The sequence below is a fragment of the Musa acuminata genome, chromosome BXJ1-11, assembly GCF_036884655.1.
Source record: "Musa acuminata AAA Group cultivar baxijiao chromosome BXJ1-11, Cavendish_Baxijiao_AAA, whole genome shotgun sequence".
In the NCBI taxonomy this organism is placed as follows: domain Eukaryota; kingdom Viridiplantae; phylum Streptophyta; class Magnoliopsida; order Zingiberales; family Musaceae; genus Musa; species Musa acuminata.
Window position 1 is genome coordinate 5390910 of NC_088337.1, and position 15542 is coordinate 5406451.

Consider the following 15542-nt stretch of genomic DNA (forward strand, 5'->3'; position numbering starts at 1 on the left):
TAGATTTTTTATTTTTATTTTAAAAATCTTCTCTCCCTCCCAAAATAAAAAAAAAATTGGATCATCAACTCTTTTAACCATCCCTTCAACCTTTTTTCCCCTGTATCATCGATTGTTGATTGTTCATTATTATTATATTTTATTCTTCCACTTTTATTCTTATATTTTTTTATTTTTATGTTTAATTTTTCATCATCATTTATGTAGTCATTTTATTTTAGCATATTTTCATTCTTTCATCATCTTGCATGAGACATTGTCAGCCCGTTTTAGCTCTATCTGTCGTTGTCGGCTTTCTCATTAGTCTAATGATAATGAATCATATCCACATTCATATTATTATCTGATATATATATATTTATATATAAATAGTAGTCTAATGATGATGTATCATCGTATATAATTATCAAGGTGTTAGCTATATTAGTCGACAAATACCTTGTTATATTATTGAGCCTTCATATCAAAACCCACCTTTATCATTTATCTTTTTTAAAAAATAGTAAATTAATTATTATCATAATAGATTTTTGTTGTCTGATTTAGAATTAATTGAAGTGTATTTCAAAATTCAACACAGGTTGAGATGTTGAGTGTTTGGGTGATTCAAGCTGAAACCTTAATCTACTTAGGGATATACCCGATAAAAAGCCTCTGTAATGCTTAACTTAGTGTGGATTCAAAGAATTTTAATGGAAAAGATGATTAGTAAAAGAAAGAGCCTCTCAATGAACATAATTGACCATTATATAGAAATCATGACAAATGTTGAGAGTAGAGTTGTTTAAATCGAATCGAAAAGCTGAATTGAACCGAAACCGAACGTGAACCAAATCGGTTCGATCCAAATCGATTCATCAATGATTTGGTTTTGAATGCTACAAACGGTTTTGGTTCAGTTAGCATCTTTGGTTCGGTTAATCGATTCAAACTGAATTGAATCGATTTTAATTATACATATATATATATATATATATATTATAAATTTGAAATATAAATATAAATATAAATATATATATATATATATATTATAAATTATTTAAAATTAGAAATTAGTTAACCGGTTAGTCAAACATGATGAATCGGTTTCGAATCAATTCGATTAGGTAACTCTGAAAAAATGATTCAATTTAATTCGATTTTAGTTCAAATCAATTTAAATACATGCATCATTCGACTATCAATGATTCATTAATTGAATCTGTGGAAAATACATGGTACCAAACTAAGGCGTCACATGACTGACTAATCATTCCTATAGAACTCAAGTAAAGTTGATGTTGGCCGAACGAGAGTTCCATACATGCCATGCCCACATACTAATTTTATATCAATAAAATATTTTCAAATAATGTATTCTTTTTATTATATAAATAAAATGCATATATGTATAGAAAGGTTTTAATGACACTCTACAGAACACGTAGTCCCAGTGAATCAGTAGGATCCACGTTTGGTCCGATTTGGTAACTATGATGCAGGTGAGTTGAACCAGAGTCATTTTAGGGGGGCCCCAATCTCCTCAAGATTTGGTGATACCCGCTCCTATCAATTTTGTAATGCAACGTTCGATTTAAGCCGCAGCAGAACCCAACTAGAACAACCAACAACGACGCCGGTTTAATTCCCTCACTATATATATTCATATACCATACACACTAAATTAAGCCACCAGATGACATGATATCGTTGTCGGTGTTCGATTTTGTGAGGGCTTTGGACAAAGCAAAACGAGTGTGGAGGGTTTTGGACAACGGAAGTCGAGGCATGGATGCGATCGCCGAGAGGAGGAGAGAGTAGGGCGGGGGATTGTACGAGTAAGGAAAGGAGGAGGCGACCAGATGAGCAATTAGGGGAAAACCTTTTCCGGAGTGCAATCCTTCTCGCATTCTTCCTCTTCGAATGGCGAAGTGCAATCCTTTCCCGGATGGGAAAACCGTGTTTTTAGCAATCTATGCTGCGGTTGTTGCCAGCATCGTATTCTCTGCTCTTGTCATTCTCTCTTCATTCTACACCTCACCCGCTGCCGACGTCGGCGACGGAGCAAATGGAAAACCCTTACACCTTTTCGGAACGTCGTCGCTCTTCTCGTCGTCTTCTCCTCCCTCAACATCTCCTCCTCCTCCATCGCCGATAGGTAACCGGTCAAATTCTTCTTCTTTTTCTTCTTCCATTAGCGCGTTCTTGTTGTTTCGATGCTGTCTTTATGTGTGTATCTTTGTTACGCAATATTAGGATAGTCTTGATTCTGCTCATAGCTTTTCTTCCTTTTTTGGTTCATTGCTCCTCGATTCCCAAGTGCGCAGATATGTTTTGTCCCTCTTCGTATCATGCTTTGAGCACCAATTTGTTCGTCTCTCGGTCTAAGTTTTGTGATATGACGGCTTCGGAATGTTACTAAAGAGTCTCTTCAACATGCTGAATTGGCAAAGAAGAAAATAAATATATGGTCTAGTAAATGCATCAAAAATCACAAAAACTTTGCCTTCTCTACTGGCTACAAGTCGAGTTCCAACTGAAGATGAAAGTCTGTAGGGCACGTAATATGTTAGGAAACGGTCGTTTAGTTACTTCTACCTTTTCTATAACAAATACTGTTGAAATACAAGCATAGATTTCTGCGAACCCATGAATGGATCTTCAGTGGCTTGATTGACTGCATGCTCAATAAGAAATCACTTCCCCTGAAATGTCCCTGTTGTTGCTAAGCATCACTCTAAAGAGTGAATGTTCTACAGTTGCCAATTTTTTGCTTATTCGATGGGTCTCAGATGCTCTTATGATCAATAAAGCTTCACTTGGATAAATATATGTTGTTAATTTACAATGAAAAGCACTTGATTAAATTAGTACAAAATTAATAATTTCTGCTACCTCTACCTTGATTGTCACCATTCTATTGAAGCTGTTTTGTTGTCAAAAGAAAGGCTGAAGAGGAGCTATGCTGTAATTAGATGTTAGGCTCTTATTAGATTTGTTGTAACATACTAATTTTGAATTCTTATGCCTTTTCAGTAGCAATCTGAGTAAGCCTAAGAAAGTTTTTTTTTTTTTTTTGACAGTAACTAGAACACCTAAGCTGCAAAGAGAGCCTTCAGACATGTTCACAAGAGCGATATGGGATGTGCCTATTGATAGGAGAATGCCTGATCTGAAGTCATTTCAGCTAACCAAGGAGATGGTGAAGCACCGTGCAAAAGATAATATCATCATTGTGACATTTGGGAACCATGCATTCCTTGACTTTATATTGAATTGGGTCAAACACCTAACGGATCTTAATATTTTTAACATACTTGTTGGTAAGTTAGGCACCTCTTAAGCAACGTTAGATTCATATGTACAAAAAGTTCACATAACACTTATCTGAGTTCTCTTTTTGGATATAGGTGCTATGGATACCAGATTATTGGAGGCTTTGTATTGGAAAGGCATTCCTGTTTTTGACATGGGCAGCAAAATGGTAACAGTAGATGTTGGCTGGGGAACGACCAAATTTCACAAAATGGGAAGGGAAAAAGTATTGTTGATCAATGCTCTCCTACCGTTTGGTTATGAGTTGCTAATGTGTGATACAGATATGGTTTGGTTAAAGGTATACACCAGTTTCAATTCTCTTATTTTTGATCTGATAGTCCGTAGGTGTAGAATGTCACAACATTATAACCTTTCTAGGATCTCATCAATAGTTCATGTTTTACTTATTCTGGATATGCTAAAATTTAGATCTTGATGTCTGTCTTTGTTAGCTGAACTTATAGATGTTCTCTTGTACCTTTTTGTATGTAGCACCTAGTGCACCTGATAACAGTTTGATCATTATAACCTTGTGTAACCTGATATAAGCAAATGTTCCTGCACATGTGAAGTTTTATACCTTGGAGGCTGTATACATGTTCTGGGGATCAGACCTTATATAAGGCCTGCATGTTTAATCTATGCTTATCTTTTCTATATTACAGACCATTTTTTTTTTATGGATTGTTACTGGAGAAATGATTTAAATATGCTTGCCATTTCCAAATTTATGGTACCTAATTTTGGAAACTCGAAATTTTCACCATGCTACAAGAACTTAGCGTCACCCAGGTCAATTGTGACTATTTTATGATATCAACATAATTAAAATTGACAAAGAAATAACTTGAAATGTGATATGGAATATGTTTGATAGAAACTTCAAATTGCCATGTTTATGTACAATTCCTTTAAGGATAACCAAGAGGGTTTAGACCAATCTTGATATAGCAAAAACTTTAGGATATCGTGCCTTGTAATCTTCAACTGAGTCAAAAGAAGTGACAGAGTCAGGATATGGATGAACATATGAGTGTAGAAAATACTATGGAATGTGCACCTTGTCTACGTCACAAAAGCTTCTTGTAGCTTGGTAGGTCTCCTCGGAATGCACACTTTAATAAGTGTTCTTAATAATGTAAATTGTAGTTTTGGATTAAAAATAATTAGTGCAATGCACCGGTTCTAGTTTGGAATGTTGGATTCTTCTTGACGTTGCAAGATGATTTCAAATGGAATTACGTGTCAGTATCAGGCAAAACTGGCTTTCCAAAGCCCATGCTATATCTTTTGCTCAATTCTTGCTCTTGTATGTAATGCAGTTAGAATAAGAATGAAATTCTCTCAATTTTTATCAAGCTTTGCCAGAGTTAAATCTTTCCTGGGACTTACCAGGATATAAGCAAATTTCTTTTGTTGATTTGCTTGGCCCAAGCAGTTCTTGAATTATATCTATTAAATTGGATATTTCACTCAAAGCATTCTTTACTGTTTATTCTCGTCTCATATTATAAATGATTTAGTATGTGTTTTTGCTTGGAACAGAATCCACTTCCATATTTTGCTCGTTTTCCTGAGGCAGATTTGTTGACATCAACCGATCATCTTAGACCAACAACAACTGATGACAGTTTGGAAGTCTGGCATAATGGTATTTTCTACTAATGTCAATGAATCTTGGTAATAAGTAATAACCACACTAGCTGGTACAGATATATTAAACATTCTTGAATTTTTTTTAATATGCCAAGTTGTACTGATATAATAAAATTGTGGTATATGTACCGTTACTTGTATTAGTATATAAAATGTTGGACCTTATCACGTACAAAATTTTTGACCCAGAATCTTATTTCCTGTAGCAAATATAACCTCAATAAATTACTCAGTAGGTCCTATATAGTTGAGTGAATCTTAGTATTATCTAATATATCATCTGAGTTACTTTTTTAGTTGTTAGCGATAAAGTTTATTCAAAGATATCAAACAATGTTGCTGATGTCATGTTCTATGAAGGAGCCTATAAACTAGACTGTAGAAAACTTAGTGTTTAAGTTTGCATATGTCCACATGGCTGACACATGTTGTAGTGAAATGGCACTTGTTTGGTGCCTTGCAAAGTGCAAGCCAAAACATAGTAAGGCTAATACAGAGCATCTGCACTTTCGTTTCTTTCCTTAACCTTTTCTTAAGGTTCTTTAAAGTTTTCTTTCATCAAAATTTGACTTTGATAGTTCGAGGATCATTAACTAATATTTTTCCCTTCTATTGTTTGTAGTAACTACTGCCTACAATATTGGAATGTTTCACTGGCGTCCCACTGACTCTGCGAAGAGGCTAGCTAAGGAGTGGAAAGATGTACTTCTTGGTGATGATGAGAAATGGGACCAGGCTGTCTTTAATGATCTTGTCCACCATGTTTTAGGACCATCACTTAAAGGAGAAAGTGGACTTTTTTATGCTTATGATGGGACTCTTAAGATCGGTCTTTTGCCAGCAAGCATATTTTGCAGTGGGCACACATACTTTGTCCAGGTAATTCTTTTCTATTGTCTTTATAGCTGTTAATTCATTTGCTCATCCAACTGTGGTTATTGTAAAGTTTGCGGTATGTTGTTCTATGTTTTTAACCATATAATATAAATCCTAAGCAACAATTCTTTTTCTTCTAATTATTCTTGGAGCTGTTTTCCTGATAAATGGAGAAAAAGTTTTTAGTACCAATTTACAAAAATAAGGATGACATATAAAATTGTTCAAATTATATAGAAGTTCAAATCATGAGCAATATTATGAAACTTTAGAAAAGATTTACTGAAAGTAGGATATGGTTTGAAACAAATATCTCTGAAAATCAATTTTGTTTTATACTTGAAAGATCAATCATAGAAGTTATTTATTTATTAAGATAATTAATGAAAAAGTATAGGGAGAAAAAAAAAGATTTGCACATGAATTTTATTGACTCAGAGAAAACCTATGATAGGGTTTCTAAAGATAATTATATTGATGTTATTAAAGATATATATGATATTATTGTTATTAGTGTCAAAACTATAGGGAGAGTGTCTAGTGAGTTTCCTATTAGCATAGGATTGCTTCAAGGATCTGGTTCAAGTCTCTATTTTTTCACATTGATATTCGAAGAATTGACTAGTCGTTTATATGATAGACCTCCATGATATATATTATTTGCTGATAATATTGTTTTTATTGATGAGAGCTTAAGTGAAATTAATTATAAGCTTGAGCTATGGAGGCAAACTTTAGAATATAAAGGTTTTAGATTATTTAGGACCAAAACTGAATATATAAAATATAATTTTAGTGTTTTGAGAAATAGATAATAGAATATAATTAAATTGGATGGACTAGAATTCCCTCTAAGCAAAATCTTTAGGTATCTTGGATCAATTATTTAATAAGATGGATAGATTGATGAAGATATTATTTATAAAGGAAAAACAGGATGACTAAAATGGTGAGGGGCATCAGGAGTCTTATGTGATCATCGGATACCTTACGATTAAAAGAAAATTTTTCTAAGATAGTTGTGAGACCCACAATGCTTTATAGATATGGGAAATCTTGGGGGCGACATCACATGCGCAGCGGAAGAACAAGAAAACAAAATCCCCTATTCCTAAAGAGATGTTCGTCGTTGTGCGAAGATTGGTGCATAAAATCCGCGAAACTTAAAACTGCGTATAGAGTAGATTGTGTTACCTAGGGAGATCGTATATCCCTGTTTCCTTGCAGATCTTTAGGAGAGGGTGAAGGAGGTCAAGCGTCCTCCTCTCTAGCGGTGATCCACACAACAGGGCTGTAACGACGCTCCTCAAAACTCTAGGCCTGCTCTAAGGTGGAGAGCGGGAGGAGAATAGGAGAGGCAAGCAAAGGCTCTAGCTTATGAGGCTCTTAATCCCTCCTATTTATAGAGGACCCCTGTCAAAACCTAATGGATCCTCCCCTAGTGGGTATTCGATCTGCATCCAATTACCCAAGCCTTTTAGATTAGTGGATCTCTATCCAATAATCTCTCATGGGCTCTTATTGGATCTCGTCCATGGGATCTAATAATTCAGGGGCTTATTGGATATCCAATAAGACAGGGGCTCCGGCGGATATCTCATATCCGAACCTCTACTCATCGCAATGCCTACTATATGTGTGTGACCCTCTAGGCCCAATATCGAGCTGGCCGTGAGTCATACATGTCAGAACTCCTTCTAACTTAGTGAATTATTATCTCTGTAATAATTCACTCGACTCATCGACTACGGACGTACTAGGTCACTACGCCGTAGTCCCCAAACGATACAGGGGAATCCAATCCATTGGACCTGTCTGTCCTCAGTTACCGTGTACCTATAGTCTCTCATCCATCTAATATCCCAAAGACCGTATATCGAGCATGGTGCTGTCAGACCCATACGGTTTCTACTCGAGTCTCGCTCTAATCGGATTCTCCCGTAAAACTCTTTCTCTCTCAACCCGAATGACCTTGGCCAGGGATTTGTCTGAGCAAGAACACATGGGATATTCCTCTCATGACGTCGAGAGTGAATGATCCTCTATCGACACTCAATAGCCCTCGTAAGGTCGACTGCCACTCCCAATGACCAGTTGTACTAGATCTGGGACATCTAAACCTATAAGTTTGGTATCAAATAGTGGAGCACTCATATAGGACATTCTTGGTGTCTCAAGTCTAAGGACCAGATACACCACTAAGACTACGGAATTGCTGTCTAACAATAAGGCATCATCAATCATCCAACATTCCGTAAGCGGATCAATCAGTGAACTCATTCTCCAATGAGCACCTATACTGTATCCCTAGTGTCCTCACACGAGCAGCTATGAGACCAACTGCATCCATCATATGGACGGGTATACAGTACACCAGTCTGTCCGGTTATCACGATGTCCCTCTCGAGTAACCTATGACCGGGATTATTTAGGATCTGTGTTTAAAGGTGAATCGGTCTCATTATTGTGATCTCATCACGATCCGATTCCCATTGCACGGATCCAAGGACATCACAATATATACATGCATATATGTAATAATCAATATAAAGTGATAAATATCAAAATATAATAAGCAAAAAGATTTCGTGTCAAGTCACATGTGTCATCACTCACGTGATTGGCTTGCTGGGCACCTATGACTAGCAAGTATTAGGCAGTCATGAATGTTGAGATGGATGTGTGGAGTTACTAGAAAATATAGAAAAAAATATTTTTATTCGTGAATAACTATGTTTTAAAACTGTTTGTCAGAGGATAAGATGAGAGAAAATCATTTAAAATGATGTGAGCATATACTTAATAGACGTTTGGATATGGTTGTCAAAAGAGATAAAATAATTAATGTTAGTGGTGCAAGAATTTTTACATATAAATTTTTACAGACCTCAATGACAACAAAAGATCCATGTAGCTGACTCCACATAGTTGGGACTTACAGCTTTATTGTTATTGTTGTTCTTGGAGATGTTAGTTTATTGTTGTTCATCCAACTATGGTTATTGTATAGTTTGTTGTATGGTATTCTCTCTCTTTAAACCAAATAAATGTGAATGACCATGCAACAATTCTTTTAAATGAACTGGCAGGCAATGCCCCAGCAACTCAAACTGGAACCATATGCTGTGCATACTACCTTCCAGTTTTCAGGTTCTGATGGAAAGCGCCATAGGTTACGTGAGGCTATGCTTTTCTATGACCAACCTGCATATTACGATACACCAGGTATTCTTTCTTCTCATCTCATCTGGTAAAATTCAACTTTTTCATACTAAGCTAAATGTCTTTGCTGGTTGACAACTTTTTTTTTTTGTACTTGACTTTTACTGCACAATTCAAAAGTGAGTTGTAATATTGATAGGTAATAAGTGAAAAATATTTCCCCAAATACTGAAAACCAGTACTAGTGCTATGTGATTTTTGAGATGCTAGGCTGTGTTGAGTGCTTTAATTTTTGAGAAATTATCTATTGAAGAGCTTACATAAGCTATAGATTCATGTGGAGTATGCAAGGAATAAAATACTGTGTATCGGACCCCACCAGTCCAAGTCTCGATCTGACTTGGTTTGGTTTGTACCAGCATACAAGGCCTAGACTAGTATGACTCTTGTTGTATCAGTGTATCAATGCATGTTATGTTGGCGTATACCATGATACTAGAAAAGTACTAAAATTTTTGAGAAAAATAAAAGAAATCTTAATTTAGGGTTCTTTCTCACATATAAATGAGCCTAGTATAATCAATATTGATAACAATAAAGTGATCTTAATATAGAATACAATAAAAATACCAAATCGAAACATATATCGAATAAAAATTGAAAGTAGTATATAAAGAATACATATACCGAGAAGGTGAGAAAGAAATTCTAACTATAATGCAAACACAATAATTAGATGTAAAATGCCAAAAGTATATACATGTACCTACCACAAATATGCCAAAAATTTATGAGATTCATGTATATGGACGGTGTTCATTTTGGAAAGTTCAGTAATACCCAATCTTTGGTATGACTATATTTAGTTGAGGTCTGGAGCAAGAACTAGAGCATCACAATCAACAAAATGATGGTAGAAAATTCAGCACACCCTACACATCCCAGAGTCTAGTGTCTATCTCATCAGGCTTGCTTGCTCGGTTACTGGATTCTTATGTTTAATTCTTCCAAAAACTATGTTATGTTGTCTTGCTTGTTATCCTTCTGACTCGGTTTGTGTCTTTGCAGGAGGTTTCTTATCATTCAAACCTGGTATTCCTAAGAGTTTGTTGCTGGACGGGCCACATACCGTACAATCACACTTCTCATTGGTTAATTACCAGGTAAGATAATATTACAAAATGTTGGCATTTCTTATTGAGATTTGGAGAGATGTCCAAGGAATGAACTGGTCAAGTGACATTCTTATTTGCATGTTTCAGTTGAGGCAGATAAGAACTGCACTTGCTGTTGCTTCTCTGTTGAACCGAACATTGGTGAGTGAGGTTTCACCAATTAAAAAATTAAACTTGACCTGCTGAGATTTTGTAAAAGATATCTTATATGCATAGTTTAAACTTTAAAGGGATCTTTTTCCTTGATATTCTGGTAAGGTTATTTTTGAAATAAATAGCTTCAGAAGATAGGATCTTTCGAAGATCCCTTCTCTTTTCACAAATTGTGCACTTTTGAAAACAATGTATGTACATGTCGGCAAAACTTTTTGTCCATGCAGATGCTAATAAACATTGCATTAAAGTGTGCAATTAATTTATCATCTAATCAAATTCCAAATGGCCATTGAGCTGAGAACCATTTACTTCTCAAAATCCTTATTTTTAAGGAGCTTATTATTCATTAGTTGTTGCTTGAGAATTGTAATGTTAATGGGTGTTGCTTTAACGAAAATTCATGGAGTATCAAATAATTGATTTTTGTGTCTAATTTTTTAGATTCTGATTCCATCATAGAATAATGATGGAAGGTCAACTTTGTTCTCATCACACAACGAGCATAGTCTTCTGCAGTATGCAATATGAGGCTTGTTATACATTAGCAACATAAAACACAGATTTGACACATTAACAGTTGACAGGACATTGTTGTGAAATTATTATTCAACGAGCTTGACTGCTGTGGTTGCAATAATTCTGACTCATATTCGTTGTCTATGTTTAGGTAATGCCTCGATTATGGTGCAGGTTTGAAAGATTGTGGTCTGGACATCTTGGAATTTTGAAAGGGACACTGACCAAGCAACCTTTTGTATGCCCTATGGACCACTTGTTTGAGGTAATTAGATTTGTTAGATTAGTGTGTATATTGTGCACTCTCTTGCTAGTTTCCTAACACATTATCCATGGATGGGCATTTTCCTTCATTATCTTTTCTTGCCATTTACTTGCTAACTTGGATCATAAAATTATGTGTTCTATTTGCTCTTTTCCATTGAGTTCAAAATTCCAAAGGATCAGCAAAATGGTAGGTCGTTTGGGACGAACCTTATCTTTGTATGAAAGCTCGCCCTCAAATAGCACATATACCCGGACTTTAACTATGAGGAAAAAGTTTTAGCATGAGTTGTGTGCTTACAAATAGATCAAAGTTAATTTTCTTGCATCTTCAACTTTAAGAAGATTGTTTAGGTGGTCTGAATTATTTTATCTTGTTGCTCTTGGCTTACTTGAATTATTTGTACCTGCACATTCTCCATTATACTGCATTGATATGGTTATTAAAATTCTCAGAACATTGTGGGATCTTCCTGCTCATTCATGATGTATGGAATCAGATTTTCCCTGCTGATGAATCACTATGGTTTGGGGGAATAGACTAATTTCCGTTTAGCTAGTTTTCAAAGTTTATGGATATATGCTTTTAGCCTTTAATCCTGTAAATTTAATTTCCATGGCGTTCCATTTTGCCACTTGCCATGCACAGTTTTATCTAGGAATTCCAATGATCTTAAACAAGGTTTTCAATTTTGGGTATTAAGAAGGAAGAGGTTGTCAAAGGAAGAGGAAGTCCATTGAAGAGGAGGAGACATCAAAGATGAGATGGGTGGTAGGGCAATTGAGCGACAGACAACAGAGAGACACTCGCGAGTTGTGAGCCATTACGCATCGGACAATGGTGTTTAAAGAAAAAATAGCCACTTAAATAAGAAAATAAACAGAGGACACCACCCTATTTTGGGTGTTCAGCATCCCTGTTCAAGCACAGACTAGTCAATACTGTCTGAAATTTACGGTAAAAGATTAAGTACAAATGTTATGGTAAATAACAGTCAAGTTTGGACCAAGCCATAGGAAATTAAATTCCCTGATGTAAGTACAAATGGGAACAAAAGATGGTGTAAGAGGAATGGGGAATTTGAACTCTCAACAGATGAAGTAGTATGGGCTGATGAAAAGATGTGGTGGGATGGAAGATATGCAATATCCAAGTACTCTAACAGCCAAGGAACTAAAAGTCGGACACCTGCCTTGTGTCATTATCCACTTGGTACAGTAGTATGAGCTGAAGTGTTGGTACAACAGAATCAGGTACTACACATTTTGTAAAATTAGGCAGTTGGCCTGATATGGTACACTTTGTAAGGATATGGTGATATTTGGATCCATGCAGAAAATTGATTGACCAATCACTGAGATAGTTTAAACAATTCCTTATTCTAAAAAATTAGAGATCTTTTTTTAATAAATGACTGGGTGTTCATCTGATCTGGCAATTGATTGAATAAACTTTAGTCTGGTCATATAGAGAACAAGAATTGTCCTATCTTGACTATTTGGTGAGTCACTCAAGCAAATTAAAATTTTCTACTCGAATTTTTTGAAATTAAGTCTATCAGACTATCAAACATGGTTCTTTCCTTGGTTGTCATATTTCTTACTTTTGAGAGTTGAAACAATATGTATTCATGATACCAAATATGACCTTGGCAACATTAGATGAGAAGATCAAGTATGTTTGACAATCATCAACAAGTACGATAGACAAGAACTTTAGTCTCCTTAATTCATGTTTTCTGTAAGTGGACATTGAAATGAGTGCTCGCAGAGTAGGAGGATGGTGTTGAGAGAGAAAAGACAAATAATAATTAATTAAGGTCAGAATATGATAGTGGTAATATTGTTTAATGTGGCTTGTATCAGTTTAAATATAACTTAGATTAGAGAGGGGCAAGTTGGAATAAGGGTGAGTCTGGGTATGGAAATAAGATTGCTCCGATGACATGGAAGACCAGGTTCAAGTTATAAGAAAATACCTCTTTAGATCTAGGGATTAGGTTGCATACATTAACTCTTTTCAAACCCTGCATTAGCAGAAGCCTTTTGCACAGGTTTTTCTGGGATACTAGAAAGCAAGTAGAGGGGCAAGAGTAGACTTGATTGGAAGTAAGGGTATATTGTTCTTCAATTAAAATTTTAACATACACTCATTATTTCAAGTGCATCTTCTTTTACATTCTCATTTGTTCTATACTGTGGGCTTGCTGAGAGTTGAATCATGATGAGCTTTCCTGTTACAGAAGGGGTAGAGGTAGTTGTTCTACTAAATACCAGACTCCATAGTTCCAGTAATTAAAAATTATTTTCTTGACGTTAATCCAAAACAGAACTGATCCTTAGCATTGAAACTTAAATACTAATATGCATATTATTGTCTCCTTAGTTTCGTTTGACTTAAAAGGATAACCAATTTATTGGAAATTGTAATTATTGAAAAAATATTTTGCTTTGCTAAATCTCTTTCAATTGCTATAATTTTGCAGGTAGGTCTCTTATTCCATGTGGAAATTATCTTATAACATTTCATTTACCATGATTTTGCAGTTTTTCATATCATTTTTAACTCACGGGTTCAAATTAAGCTGATTTCACATGCTCAACTTATTGATTGTGTACTATATTTTCCCAAAATATTTCATCCATTCTCCTTCAACCAATAGATTCTGAAACCAATTTCTGTTCGTTCTTTTATCATAGAGTGTGGTTTTATCTTCTTTTAGATTCGATAAAATAGGTATTCTCTAATCTCTATGCTTTATCCATTTTTACATTGCTTTTGCACTTGGATAGTTTCTTCTTTGCATTTGGTAACAAAGAATATACTGCTCAATATACCAGAACCATAGTGGTCTGATCAAATGTTGAAACTTGTATTGGACTAGTATTGAAAATCTTGATACCAAGCGTAGCAACAAAGAGGAGATCCATTAGCAATCCCATCTATAATTATTGGGAATAAAGGTTTTTTAGTCTTTGTTGTCATTATTAATTAATTATTTTAAAGGACAGTCTTTTGCAGTCTGAATGGAAGTATATGCTTGATTATATTGACAGCCTCTCACCGCTTGCTTTTTTCTTCTTCCATTGCATGTGAACTGTTTTTGCATGTTATAATTGTTATGCCTGATGCCACATTTTCAATCATATGATTAGAGTTGATTCACCTTTGCAGATTCATACCATGGTCCGTGGCCTTTCTGAAGAAGAATTTGGTCCACAAATTCATTTCAGGGAGTACTCATTCCTGCAGAATCCATCAGTGCCCAAACATGTAAAGATATTGTTGTATCAATTTGCAATACTTAGCTGCTCATACATATCTTTCAATTCAAATAACTTTTTTTATTATGGATTCAGGTGAAGGAATCATTACTTAATATTCAACTTTGTGATGCACATTCCAAAGGATGCAATATATCCAATGAAACAACTAGCCGTGGTTTCATCCAATTTCCTAGAAATAGCACTGAGCAGATGGTACGCACATCTAATGATTAAATTTTTATTATTTAAGGGTTTAAGATCATAATAATGGTGGTAGGATGAGATTGTCTGTTCATTTGGTGAGAGCACATTTTCTAATGGTATCAACTAAGCAAAGTTCAGTCACAAAACTGACCACTCAGTATTCTAGTCTTGGAACCTTAAACCTTGACTTTCTATTGTTGTCCATATTCTGTGTTCTTCTTAGAAAACAGAGCAAAGAACCGGCTTCTCCTTGCAAGCTCTAGAAACATGTATTTGTGTTTTTTGTCTTATAGTTAGTTAATCAGACAGTCATGACACATGAATCTGATTATTTTGTATTTTTTTCCATGAAATAGATAAATGCTTGAAGCATTTACCGATGTACTCTAGAAGAGTTCAAATGCTTTACTAAATAGTTTGTCAATTTGTCTTACAGTACATGCAAGTATTCTCCCAGTACAAAGATATCAAAGTCTTGCACTTTTCATCCATGGCAAATGCCTTCCAAGGGTTCAGTGATGAGGTAAGCATTATCATAGTTTTTTGGTTGGTGACTAAAAATTTTAATTCTATATAACTATTTTGTTCTAGATGATAACGTGATGAGTTGATTTAGGCAAGGGAAGCAACATTTAGAAATCGCATGAAGAGATACGTCGGAACATGGTGTTGCGTGCGGAACCAAAGTCCTGGCCACATATACTATGACATGTACTGGGATGAGAAACCAAGATGGAAACCTGAACCATCTCGAACTATAGATGATGATCATCCACTTTGGTAAACAGATTGAAATATTATATTTACTTGTCATGAAAGATCATCATCATCTTATGACTTTATACAAACCTCTTGAAAGTGATACCATCCTATAAATGAGAATTTTCTGATATATTTTCTTCCTCAAAAGCTTCTCCTCCTTGTATGGAATAAAATTTCATAGGTTCAGTTTCCTGGTGGAACAATTTT

The 15542-nt window shown here is 35.1% G+C and overlaps 1 protein-coding gene across 1 annotated transcript; it reads left to right on the forward strand.

Moving 5' to 3' along the window:
• The first annotated feature begins 1703 nt into the window (after window positions 1-1703).
• LOC135596570 (arabinosyltransferase XEG113-like) lies at window positions 1704-15447 on the forward strand. The gene is made up of 13 exons (XM_065088621.1): window positions 1704-2137; window positions 3063-3302; window positions 3390-3595; window positions 4843-4948; window positions 5576-5832; window positions 8919-9054; window positions 10060-10154; window positions 10254-10307; window positions 10990-11103; window positions 14278-14376; window positions 14463-14582; window positions 15010-15096; window positions 15190-15447. The coding sequence occupies exons 1-13, from the start codon at window positions 1903-1905 to the stop codon at window positions 15355-15357; spliced, it is 1917 nt and encodes a 638-aa protein (XP_064944693.1). The 5' UTR covers window positions 1704-1902; the 3' UTR covers window positions 15358-15447.
• Window positions 15448-15542: the final 95 nt, after the last annotated feature.

Excerpts from the sequence above, each read along its gene's own strand:
- LOC135596570 (XM_065088621.1), top strand. The coding sequence starts at position 1,903 with ATGGCGAAGTGCAATCCTTTCCCGGATGGGAAAACCGTGTTTTTAGCA. Across the intron at positions 5,833-8,918 it reads GGCACACATACTTTGTCCAG|GCAATGCCCCAGCAACTCAA; the intron begins GTAATTCTTTTC and ends ATGAACTGGCAG. Across the intron at positions 11,104-14,277 it reads CTATGGACCACTTGTTTGAG|ATTCATACCATGGTCCGTGG; the intron begins GTAATTAGATTT and ends TCACCTTTGCAG.